At 52.4% G+C, this 12499-nt stretch overlaps 1 protein-coding gene across 1 annotated transcript in view; it reads left to right on the top strand.

Annotated features, from left to right (window-relative positions):
* Positions 1-12499, top strand: part of PTPRS (protein tyrosine phosphatase receptor type S) — a 108823-nt gene that overhangs the window by 24568 nt on the left and 71756 nt on the right. Inside the window, exons 4-5 of the mRNA XM_074274560.1 lie at positions 455-596; positions 8929-9117. Of these exons, the coding sequence (XP_074130661.1) occupies positions 455-596; positions 8929-9117 (331 nt within the window). The remainder of the gene's footprint in view (positions 1-454; positions 597-8928; positions 9118-12499) is intronic.

The following is a 12499-nucleotide window of genomic DNA, read 5'->3' as shown; positions in this document are numbered from 1 at the left end:
CTCATATTTATAAGTGTTTACTATATTACTGTCTGCCTCAGTTTCCTTATCTGCAATATAGGGATAACAACTGTCTCTACCTCCCAGGGCTAGGATTGAAATAAGATATTTTAAAAGTGTCGTAAATGCTAACTTACAACTATAGCTATTATTATTTTTCTACTGTTATACACACATTCACTCATCTGTACAGATTCACACTTTTGTACTTGTGTCTGCAAACATGTACACAGCTTCATATACACACACATTCCAGTATTCCTGCCTCTCCTTAGCACCCTATCTTTCCCCTGTTGCCACAGGTCCCTAACCCCAGCCACACTCCCATTGGCAAAAGGTGAGAAGAAAGCCTGTGCATGCAGTCCCCAGCTAGGATGGGTCAGGCAGCATGGAAAGCGAGGGGGGCATAGTGCAACTCATCCCGATGCTTCATCTCCCCTTGTCTCCCTCCCAGACTATCGAGTTTGATGAGAGTGCCGGTGCGGTGCTTCGGATCCAGCCCCTGAGGACACCCCGGGATGAGAACGTGTATGAATGTGTGGCGCAGAATCCCATCGGGGAGATCACCGTGCACGCGAAGCTCACTGTCCTCCGAGGTACTGGCAACCCACTGTGCTGACAGGGCCCCCACGAGGCTTCAGAATGGGTGGGGGGACATCTCTACAGTGTTGACTACCTATACAGGGTGTTGTATAGTGTCCGTTTTGCCAATTTAGAGTTGATGGATTAGGAGTCAGGGTACCTGAATTTGATCCTCTCTCTGCTATTTACTAGCTATTAGGCAAGTTACTTAAATTCTCAGGCTTTAGTTTCACTCTCTACAATGAGGTAATCAGACTAGATAATCTCTTGAGACCCTTACAGCTTGAAATCCTATGATACCTTGAGGCTGCAAGTAATTAGAGAAGGCCTTAGTGTGTACCTGGCCCTGTGCTCTAAGTAAGAAGAATACCTGGGTTCTAGTCCCTCCGTGAGCTGATATGTTAGCTCTCTCCCACTCTGATCTGCTGTCATCCAGGTTGACCCCTGGTTGTCCTGGACCAATCTAACTGAGCTGGGAAGCAGCCTGGCACCAGGCTGGCCACACAGTGTTGGGGGATTTGGCCAAAGACACTTTCTAAGATTCTACAAAATTGGGTAAGGACTGCCAATCTAAATAGGTGAAGAGAATGCCCACAGACACAAAATCACATCTCCTTAAAGTATTGAAATAGGTATTTCTAAAACACTTTAAATTTTATAAAAAACCTTTTTCCCAATATCTCTGAGCCACATTGTGTAAACAATATTGTGATTCCCACGTTCCAGATAAGGAAACTGAGGGTCAAAGAGAGGAAAGATTTTCCCACAGTCACACAACTCATCAGAATCAGAGCAGGAATTCATACCCTTCATATGCTAGGTAGCAAAGTGGTTAGAGACCCGAGTCACTTAAACCGTCTGCCTGAGGAAACTCATCTGTAAAATGGAAGTGATAATTGCATCTGATTCCTAGGGTTGTTGTGAGAATCCAATGAGATAACATTTGTGAGAACTCTCAGCCCAGTGCCTGGCACACAGTAGGCTCTTAATAAATGCTTTCCTTTCTTCCTTTCTCCCAAAAAAATCTCCTTAATTTAGACCTCATGCCTCTGGAGTGAGGGACTTGTTTAGATTTCAGCAGGAAGTAAAAAACCTCCCAAAAAGAACGAATGGGTTTCTAGCACTTTAGCAACACCCATTTGCTTACCTGCCCATTAATGTGCTTGTTACAAATAATTATCTGTTCATTACAGTAGGTCCAGCAGGACTTCTGCGTGACTGCACTTCATTAGTATTGCTGGAGTTCCTGGGTGTATTGGAAAATAACACAATTGCCTTTCTCTCTAACCCTAATCTACAACTCAGATTTGACAGCGGCCCCAGCCTGGCCTCCTCGCAGGCAGGCAGGCAGCTGGTCTGAGCCTTCGAGGTTGGCCTGAGATAGCCCTTGCTCAGCTGACAGGGCTTACCCTTCACCCAGCTTTGTCCAGGCTCCACCACCTCACTGTGGTCCCTGGAGCAGCTGAGGCAGAGTGACGATTGGGGAACATCTTGGGTCTGGTGGTTTATCAGTGGAGGGAAGATTTGGCCCAGATGTGCTTGAAAAGCCATGGCTCTAGGGTACAGGAGAGGAGTGGGTGGAGATTTAAAATTTGTAGGGCCAGAAAAATATCAGTTTTCCCCTACCTCCTTGGAGCCAAATGGAACTTGGAGTTCTAGCTCCCTCACTTAACTCTTTATGTGACTGTGGGCACGTCACTTCTCCCTAGGCCTCCGTTGCATCCATAAGCTCTGGAGGGCAGGCAGACAGAGTCTGACTAGGTGTGACCCCCACTTGGCCCTGGGTAATGGTCACTGCACAGAATAGGGTGAAAGTTCCTTGGGGCAGTGGGGGAAAGGGAAGGGAAGGCTCCTCCTATGAAGTGCATCATTCCCACCCTGCCCCCTCTCCTTGTCTTCTGGGCCAGATTCCTCAGAGGCCCGGGGTGTCAGCCAGATGAGCACAGGCCTTGTTTCACCCTGGACCCTGACCCATCTGGACCTTGATCCAAGCAGTGGCTGGTCCCTGATGCCAGAGAGAGGGAGGGAGATGGGGATCTGGGAGAAATAGCTCCTCCCGCTGCAGCCTGAGACAGAACCTCCTCTCCCAATCTGGCAGTCGCTTCTTCCCCAGAGATAGGCTCATGGTGACCTTTGCACAGCTTTCATGCTTCTGGAGGCCCTGTGCCTGGCTCCGTTGTCAGAACCTCGAGAGTTAAAAGGACAAACTGAATTCATTAACCTCCTCTATCGAAAAGCGAGGCATTTCCCACCTCCCATTCCTCCCATCCCTGCTAGCTCCCACCTCCCTCCTCTTCTCTTCCCTCCTCCAGCCCTTCTCAGGAACACCCTCGTTTTCCATTTGAAGCCCTGCTCTGGGCCCCAGATTAGAGCTGCACACACAGACTCAGAACTTCAGAGACTTAGGGAGCCCTGCTCCTCTATTTTATAGATAAGGAAACTTGAGGGCCCTGCGTCTCCCTGCCTCCCCACTCAGGCTCATCTCTCTGGCTCTCCATCACCTTCCGTTCTCTCAATGCCCATAAATATACATGTGAGCAAGCTCAGACCAGCAAACACACACTCACTTCTGCTTTTAATTATTAAACAGCTGTGCCCACTGCAGGGAAGGAGCAGCAATGTCACCTGCAGCCTCCTATCTCCTTCCGGGGATCGGGAAGATGGGGCTGGGTAGATGCTACCCTGTGGCTGGTGTTCCCCTCTGGTGGGGGCCAGGGCTGAGGGGTAGGTGAGGTTCTAGACCTGGAAATCTAGCACAGAGCCCCTTCTAAGGCCAGCAAGAGGAAGCCAGGGGCCTTTTGTCTCTCCTTAGGAGCTTGGAGGAAAAGACCTCCTCCTCTCCCTCCTCTTATAGATGAGAAAACAGATCCCAAGAAAGGACTGACCGAGGACCTCCTAGCTAGTTAATGGCCAAGCCAAAATCAAGTCCATTTCAAGGTTCCCCCGTTGCTGTTTTCCCCAGAAGCCTGAATACCGAGTACATCTGGGTTGTAAAAGACTTTGTGGCTTATCTTGTCAAACCCACTTCATTTTACAAGCAGCTGAGCCCCAGAAAGGGCAAAGGATTTGTTGGTAGGGATACAGCCGATAGATGGACCTGTTAACTTCTCTGTTGTAGTATTCTCCCTCACTATTTAGCTGGGTTTCCTTTGGAGACTGGGGGACAGCATCAGAAACCAACCGGTGAGTCCTCGTTTATATTTCCAAGTCAGTTACACGGTCCCATCCAACCTGCTCCTCCAGAACTCCCCTCGATTGAATGAAACGATCTTGGTCACCTTTTTTCCCCGACCATATTTGTAGTTTTCTAGTCCCAGTGGCCCTAGTGATGGAGAATTCACCACCTTAAAGCAGTTCCTCCCATTTTGAAACTGCTCTCATTATGAGAGCATTTCCTTACATCGATAAAATCTGTTGTCAAGTCACTTCCTCCTCTTGGCCCTGATTTTGCCTTCTGGAGCCAAACAAACATTCTAATCCCACTTCCTCCAGGACGTCCCCTCAAATAACTTAAGACACTTGTCGTGTTCCATGCTCCCGACCAAATCTCCTGTATGTGAAACACCCTCAGTTCTTTCAAGTGATCATCTTCTAGAGTGGTCTCAGATCCCCTCCCCCTCTTCCTCACCAAACCCTTCTGAGGTGCTTCAGCTTGTCAGTATCACACCATCCCCCCAACCCCCCAAATGGATGTGGTGCCAGAGCAGAAAGCAGTGATTCAGGTAGAGTTCAAGCAGGTCAGAAAAAAGCAGGACTGCTCCTTTTGGACACTGTGCCGCTCATTATAAATCCCAAGATGGCAATAGGCGTTTTTGACCATCTTGCTTCCCTCCATGAACTGTTCTCTAACCCAACTGGAATCTCGTGCAGAGCTCCCTTGTGCAGCGTGTCTGCCCTCTGGTCATCCGGCCTCAGTGAGCGGGTCTTCTCTTCCAATGACCGTTCATTTCCCGTAGATCGGATTGTTGGTGTTTGGTCATAGTTTGTCTTCTCAGTGTAAGCACTGCTTCCTCTGCACCATTCTCACCTCCTTAGGGGATGGGGAATCCCTCCGAGGCGGGCCGCTGGTCCTCCCCCTCTGCCCTTGGCGCGTCTGGGCCCCAGATAAGACTCAGTCACAGAGAGCCAGAGTTTCGGGACTGAGGGAGCGCACCATTGGGAGGACCTTGCTGCCCACGTGAAGGGGGAACAGGCTTTCTTTGTCCGGGTGGAAAGACCCGGGAGGGTCTGCCCGGAGTGCCAATTTGTGATGCTTGGAGATGCTTTCTCTACCGATCTGATCCTCGAATCTGATCACGCCTCTTGCCGTTGTTGTTTTAATTAAACTCCGAGGAATTCTGCAGAATGTGCTGCAAGATGAACATTTTTGTTTAATTAGAAACACTCAGTAATAATAGTTGTACGAGGCCTCCCCCAACACACACACACACACACACACACACACACACACACACACACACACACTCTGCCAATCAAGAGGGCAATTCTCCTAGAGGATTAATTGGCTGATGAAATAGATGAGCCCCCAGTGGAAGGCAGGGGACTGCCAGCCTAGCAGGAGTTAGTTGTGATGTCATCAGGAGCCAATCAGAGCCAGGAGTAGCTCTGATAGCTCATTTGCTATCTGCTTTTTGGGTCAAGGGGTGAGAACTCCCCTCACACCTGCCCCCACATTTCCAACCCCTCTGACCTCCCTGCGTTCATTCTCTCTAAGCCCCAGAAATCTCTGTGAGCGCCCGGGCCAGGCTGGCCCTGCCCACCACGCCCTCGGGCAGTCCTCACCCAGGTCCCGGGTACCCGGCGTGGGCTGGCGGTTAACGATGCCGGACCCTTCTCGCAGTAGCAGCGCGTGAAGGCCTTTCTTTCCCCCCTTTTGCTGTCCCCAGTGCCCTGGCCCCCCTTGCCACGCTCAGTATTATTCCTGTAACAAAACCTGTATCACGTCCTTCTCCAAGTTGGAGCTGAGAGGAGAAGGCAAGAGGAGCATCTCTCTGTCCTCGTCTTCCTCTTGAGAGCTCCAGGAGAAAACCAGATCATCACTGAGCTGCTCTGACCCCACTGGGTGCCCAGGCTTAGGTTCTCTGGGAGCAGGGGGAGGCAGAAGAATAAAAAGCAGCGCCCTGACCCGTGCTCTGCCTCCACCAGAGCCCTCCCGGGAGCTCGCTGCCCCCCAGGCCTTTTGCCACTCAGGGGAAATTCTGATTGCTCCCATTGCTTCCGCCCCCTTAGTCCCAGTCTGTTCCTCTTAAGCAGAAGAAGAGGGGAAATCCCTTTTCCTCAGTTAGCCGTCCACAGCTTCAGTCCTTCCTCGGACCGTCCTCCACCTTCACCCGAGGTCACCCTCCAGCTCCTTCCAAACTGAAGATAATACCTTTGACCCCAAGGCTCGGAGCAGAGATAGGACTCGCTCCCAGAGAACAAACAGAATCCATAAACATCACGTGTGACCCAGACAAAACCAAGAAGACTGCTCAAAGCGAGGGGGGGCGGCGTTTGATCAGGCACCTTCTCTGTGCGCGGCCCTGTGCTGAGCGCCACGTTTGGCCCCATCACAACCCTGCGAAGTAGGTGCTATTTTATCTCCCATTTGAAGCTGGAAGGCCCCTCCTTATGCAGGGGGAAAACTCCCCAGAGAAGGGCAGTTGGCCCAGCTCACACAGCAAAGAAATGGTGGATTTTAAAGAACCAGAACCAGGCTCGTTGCTGAACTAGAGGCCGGGAGGGCGGCAGAGAAGCCTGAGGCAGCCCCGGAGGGCCAAGGGCAAGTGCCATGGCTCCTGGCAGTTATTTCTGAAGGGAAAGGGCCGGTGGTGCCCCCCATGGAGCCCTGGCTGCAGGCTCCCCGCAGGGACTCGGGAGGGCTCTCTGTGTCCAGTTTGAGGAGGATTTCAGGGATCCTAAGTTCAAGGACACAGAGGCACGATGGAGCTCTTCCAGGCTAACCTGCCCATTCCAGAGGCCCATCCTGCTTCCGGGACTTAGCCAAGGGAAGTGGCGAGTCTCCATGCAAGGAAACCTAGAGGCTTTTATCTGAGCAGCGAGGCTGACATGAGGTGGCAGTGCAACGTGGGCAGCTGTGTCTATTTCCCAGCTGTGCTGCCCCCCAGGCCTCAAGTGCCCCATCTGGGAAAGGAGGGTAATGGTCCCTCCCAACGGCACCAACACACACACACACACACACACACACACACACACACACACAGACACACACACTCACACACACACATTCAAACACACACTCACACTCTCATACACACTCAAACACACACACATACTCATACACACACACACACATACACACACACTCAAACACACACTACACACACAGTCACACTCACACACACACACCACACTCACACTCAAACACACACCACACACACATACAGTCACACACTCACAGACACCACACTCACACTCTCACACACACTCAAACACACACACCACACTCACATACACACTCACACACACCACACTCAAACACACACTCTCACACACTCACACACACAGACACACACACTGACACACACACCACACTCTCACACACACACATACTCACACACACACTGACACACACACACCACACTCACACACACACACTCAAACACACACACACATACTCATACACACACTCACTCTCACACACACACTCACACTCAAACACACACTCACTCACACACACACACTGACACACACACCACACTCACACACACACACACTCAAACACACACACACCACACTCACACTCACATACACACACACAGACACACACACTGACACACACACACCACACTCACACACACACCTCACACACACACACTCACTCTCACACATACACTCACACACACTCACACTCACTCACACACCACACACACACACACATACTCACACACACACAGACACACACACACTGACACACACACCACACACACACACTCACACTCAAACACACACTCACACACACACACACACACAGACACACACACCACACAGACACACACCACACTCACACACACCACACTCACACACACCACACTCACACACACCACACACACACACACCACACTCACACACACACTCACACACACACACATACTCACACACACATACTCACACACACTCACACACACACTCACACACACACTGACACACACTCACACTCAAACACACACTCACACACACATACACACGCTCACATACACACTCACACACACCACACACACCACACTTACACACACACTGACACACACTCACACTCAAACACACACTCACACACCACACTCACACCACACAATGAGATTTGCTCCAGATGGTCTGGCAATATCTGTGTCCGCTACGGCAGTGGCTGTTGATAATGAGTGCTCCTGGCTTAATCATCTCTGACCCCCTCGTACAGTTTTTTCATAGGATTTCTGTTCACTGGGGTCACGGCTCTCCGGGAGACCCTCAGGCTGTGATAGAGAGAGTGCCTCTGTGGGAGCAACAACTTTAGCCTGGGATTTAACAGGGGATGTATGTACAAGGGATGGGGATAGAAAAAAAGGTGAAAGGAATCACAGAATATCAGAGCTGGGAGGGCCCCTAGAACCCTTAGAGAGGGAATGTTAGGCAGTCTCTTAGGAAAGGGACTCTAAAGCGTCCTGGCCTAACAGCCTCCCCGCACACATGAGGCAGGGGAGGACAGGAAGGGCAGACTGCGTGGGTCAGCCCCTGGGGACCCGTTTCTGCCTCCCTCAGCGCACTGACTTGGGCTGCGTCCCTGCCCCCTCCCTAGATGCAGGCTGCAGCTCCCCTCCCCCCTTCCCCCACATGCTCCAGCCCTCTGAATTAGGCCACTGAGCCTATTGACACAGTTTGGGAAGCTCTGAATGGCGGAAGCCCAGCAGTCAGTGGTCCCAGCTCATTGCCTGCTCAGAATTACTTTGCAGAGGCTCCCGATGCTGATTGAGGCCACTGGCCCCTGGGGGAGCCCTCCCTCGTCCCCTGCATTCGGGTCTGCCATCTCATTCGGTTCTCACTGCTCTCCTGGGAAGGTTGTCGGGCCAGGGATCAGCCCCATTTTACAGATGAGGAACCTGGGGCCCAACTTGCCCGAGATGACCCCGAGAGTGACTTTCCGCACTGGGCCTAGGACTCTGGTCCCCCGACTCCCAGCCCTTTCATCCCTTTAGTCCTTGCCCGCTCCTGTTCACAGTGGGAGGAAACTGCTGGTAAAGGTCGCTGCCCCCCCCCCCGGGCCCTTGGGTCAGTCAGTGGCGAGCAGGCCCTGCGTCGCTCAGCCCGGGCAGGCGGGGGAGGGCGGAGGGGCCGGGGCCACTCACGGAGCTGTCGGGCCTGCTCTCCCCACAGAGGACCAGCTGCCCCCGGGCTTTCCCAACATTGACATGGGCCCCCAGCTGAAGGTGGTAGAGCGCACAAGAACTGCCACCATGCTCTGTGCGGCCAGCGGAAACCCAGACCCCGAAATCACCTGGTTCAAAGACTTCCTCCCGGTGGACCCGAGCACCAGCAATGGCAGGATCAAGCAGCTGAGATCAGGTAAGGGTTCGGGCAGAAAAGGGGGCCTGCGGGCCGTCGGGGAGACAGAGCCGTCCTGGACAAGCTTGGAGAAGGCAGGAAGCGCCTTCTGCCTCTGGACTGCTGAATCTGAAGGGGAGGCGACTTCCCGGGCTCCCCTCCGGCCCTCACGAGGGGCGGGCTGCTCGGGGCATCCTCCGGGCCCGGCCTTGGCCCCCTCAGGGAAGGGCAGGCGCGGCTCCTGACCCCCCAGCAGTCCTCGGGGTCACCCCAACCAGAGCCACTCCCCCGACAGCTGTGTGTATCTGCTCGGTGCCTGGCACTGGGCTCTGTTTGTCTCCCCCCATCTGTTCGTCCATCTGTCCCCCGGATCCCCTGCTTGTTGGGCGCAGTGTTGCTTCTCTCCGTGTCCGTGTCTGCAGCTGTCCTCTCTCACGAGCCCCCCGCGTCACTTTGTGCATGTGTGGCGCCCACGTGTGTGCACACCGGTCCGTGCCCGCCGCATGTTCCCGCCCACAGGCGCACACGGCCGGGGGCATGGATGTCGCCACAAGGCCGTACCATGTATGTCTCCGGGCCGGGCATTGCTCTTTCCAAAGCCCCCGATAGAATCCGCACCCAGACCCTCGAGGCCCCCCGTGTGGAGCAGAACTTCGCACATTTGATTTCTTTCTCAGCCTCCCTCTCAAAACCTCACCTGTTGAGCTGGGATCAGGGGATACTGAAGCGCTTTCATGTTTCTTCCAGATTCTCCCCCCAGGCTGATTCCCTGGGCACAGCTGGCTGCCTTCAGTGCCCTGTCCCCCATCCTGGTCCTCAGGCTAGAAATCTCCTAGGAGTCTCCAAAAAGAAAGCTGCCCGGGGAATTGGGAGATGAGATGAGGCAGCCCTGTGGGTCCCTTTTGGGGCAGGGATGTGAGCCACCAGAAGAATTACTCTCTGAGTTTCTGCCTTTCACTAGTGAATGAGGAACCCAGCTTCATGCTCCTTAAGCCTGGCCCCCACTTGGGGAAGAGTCTCTCTGCAGAAAGTCCTTTCCCTTGCCAAAGCGCAGAGGAAAATGAGGGCTCCAGATACCCCAGCTCAGTGGCTGGCCCTGCCTTCCCATGCTCCCCAGGACAAGGAGATGGAGGGGGCTTAACTTCCTCCCAGGGAAAGCAACTCTCTGATAATTAGTATTATCCCAAAGTGGGATAGACTAACTCAAGAGGTAATGAGTTAGCAACACAAGGTTTTGCAAGGGTCAGTGTTGAAAAATCATTCACGCATATGTTTTGGGAATAAAAAGCTTTAATAAGAAAAAAAAATAGAGGTAATGCGTTGCCCAGTTCCCCATTGCTGGAATTCTTCACACAGAGGCAGACTATGTCGAGGGGATTGAGCTAGATGTCCCTTCCAGATCTGAAATTCTGAATATTGGGAAGGCTCGACCCAAAAGCTCAAGACAGGGAGCGAGGTGGCGGGAGGAATGGGAGTTGGATTGGGCAGATTTGGGTTCAATACAAGGAGAAATCACCTTACAATCAGAGAAGCCCAAGGTGCTGTGACTTCTGCCCATCAGAGCATTGGGGCAGGACAAGAGTATTGCATTTGAATCAGGGGGGAATGGACTGGTCCGTCCCAGAATCCCCCGAAAGATGGTGTCCATTTCCAGAGATAAGGGTCCTTCCTGGGGGTGGGGGTGGGGGGTTGTCCAGACCCAGTGGAGTTTTTTGTCTCCTCTTCCATGAGTCAGCAGTGGTTGGTTCTGGAAAGGACCCAAGACCAGGAAAGCCATTGCACTTAGGGGCTGCTACTGTCTGAATAACCCACTTAACAAACTCACTGTTTTCTTTTCTGATTCACTATTTGAAACGTTCAGAGACCTTTGGTAAGTCTGTTTGATCAAGCAAGTTAAACAGCTAACGTCCTTCCTGACCCCGGAACTAATGACCACCCTAACAGCTTTAGACACGGCATGTTTACTAACCCCCCTCTCACCGGGAGCCCCCTCTCCCTCAGAACGACCTGTCCTCGGGGGCACCGAAGGCCAGAGCCTCAGAAAAAGGAGAAGGAAGGAGAAAGGAGACTGGGGCTGGCAGCCTTTGGGGCAAGACAGGGGGGCCTTTCTGTCTCATCCCTGCCCCTGGGGGACATCTGAAAACAGGAGGAGGAGCCAGCACACACTGGCCAGTGGAGCCCGTTCCTGTGGGCTTAACATTGTATTTAATACTGTGGCCAGCCAGGGGATAACCCCTGGACTTTGCCAGGACGATACCTCTCCCCCCACCACTGTCACCATACGTTGTTTAGACCTGTCGGAGAGGGCCTTCAGTGGCCTTCCAGACACGGCCACGTGAAAAGAAATAAGAGCAGAGCTTTAGAGTGAGACTTTTGTCAATAACAATAAGCCATACCCATTCCTGATTTGATGGTCCCCCTTCACAGTGGCCCTGGGAGACAGATGGTGGCAATATCATTGGCCCCATTTTACAGGTGGAGAAGCTGAGGCTCCTAGAAAGGAAGAGCTTTGCCCACTGTCCCAGGCTTCAGATTCAGGCCTCCTGCCTCCAAGGACAGCATCCTTTCTGCCTCGCCATGCTGCCTTCCACAGGGGCTCCCTGCTGTCTGGGCCCTCCAGGGAGGAAGGGAATGGGGATTATCAAGGCACCACATTACTTGTGATTGTGCACAGAACAATTGGTCTTGGAGGAAAGAGACCTTGGGTTCAGTCCCAGACTCGAGACATAGCAACTTTGTAGCTGTAGGCAAGTCCCCTCCTCTCTCTGAGCCTCAGTTTCCTCAGCTGCAAAATTAGGAGATTGGACTGAATATCTCAGTCTTTTCCAGTTCTGCTGCTCTACAATTGTGTGATGCAAAAAGATGGAATTTGTCTCTTTTCCTGCCTATTATTCTATCAGCTTTCAGCTAATTCCACTCCCCACTTTACCCCTGCTCAAGGAGGATTTATGTTTTAATGGCAGACTCTTGGGCATTGAAAAAGAATACCAAGGAATGAATTGATAACGGAGTCATGGAAACTCCAAATAGTCAGTGGTAGGCAAGGAATAAACCAGCCTGGCCCAAGCCCTAAACCAACAGCCCCTTTGAGGACTTCGGTGAATTTGGAAGGAAAGAGAAGAGAGGTTTCTGAGAGCCTTTTCACTCGATTAAAGTGCCCTGGAGAGCTGGATTTTAGTCCCAGACTTGCCACTGACTTGTTATATGACTTTTCTGGGCCTCAGTTTCCCTGTCTGTAAGATGAATTGCTAAGGTTCCTTAGACTTACAGGATACCCTGAATCCCAGGACCTCTGACCTGAAAGCCAACAGAGCTACGTTCTAAATTCCCTTCCTGCTGATCGTGCTTATCATTTCTCCTTGAGCCTCATGTTCCCCATCTGTAACCTAAGGGGGACTTCTTC

This window comes from Sminthopsis crassicaudata, chromosome 1, assembly GCF_048593235.1.
Source record: "Sminthopsis crassicaudata isolate SCR6 chromosome 1, ASM4859323v1, whole genome shotgun sequence".
Lineage (NCBI taxonomy): Eukaryota > Metazoa > Chordata > Mammalia > Dasyuromorphia > Dasyuridae > Sminthopsis > Sminthopsis crassicaudata.
The sequence above is the reverse complement of the archived record's forward strand: the minus strand, read 5'-3'. Positions and strand labels throughout refer to the sequence as shown.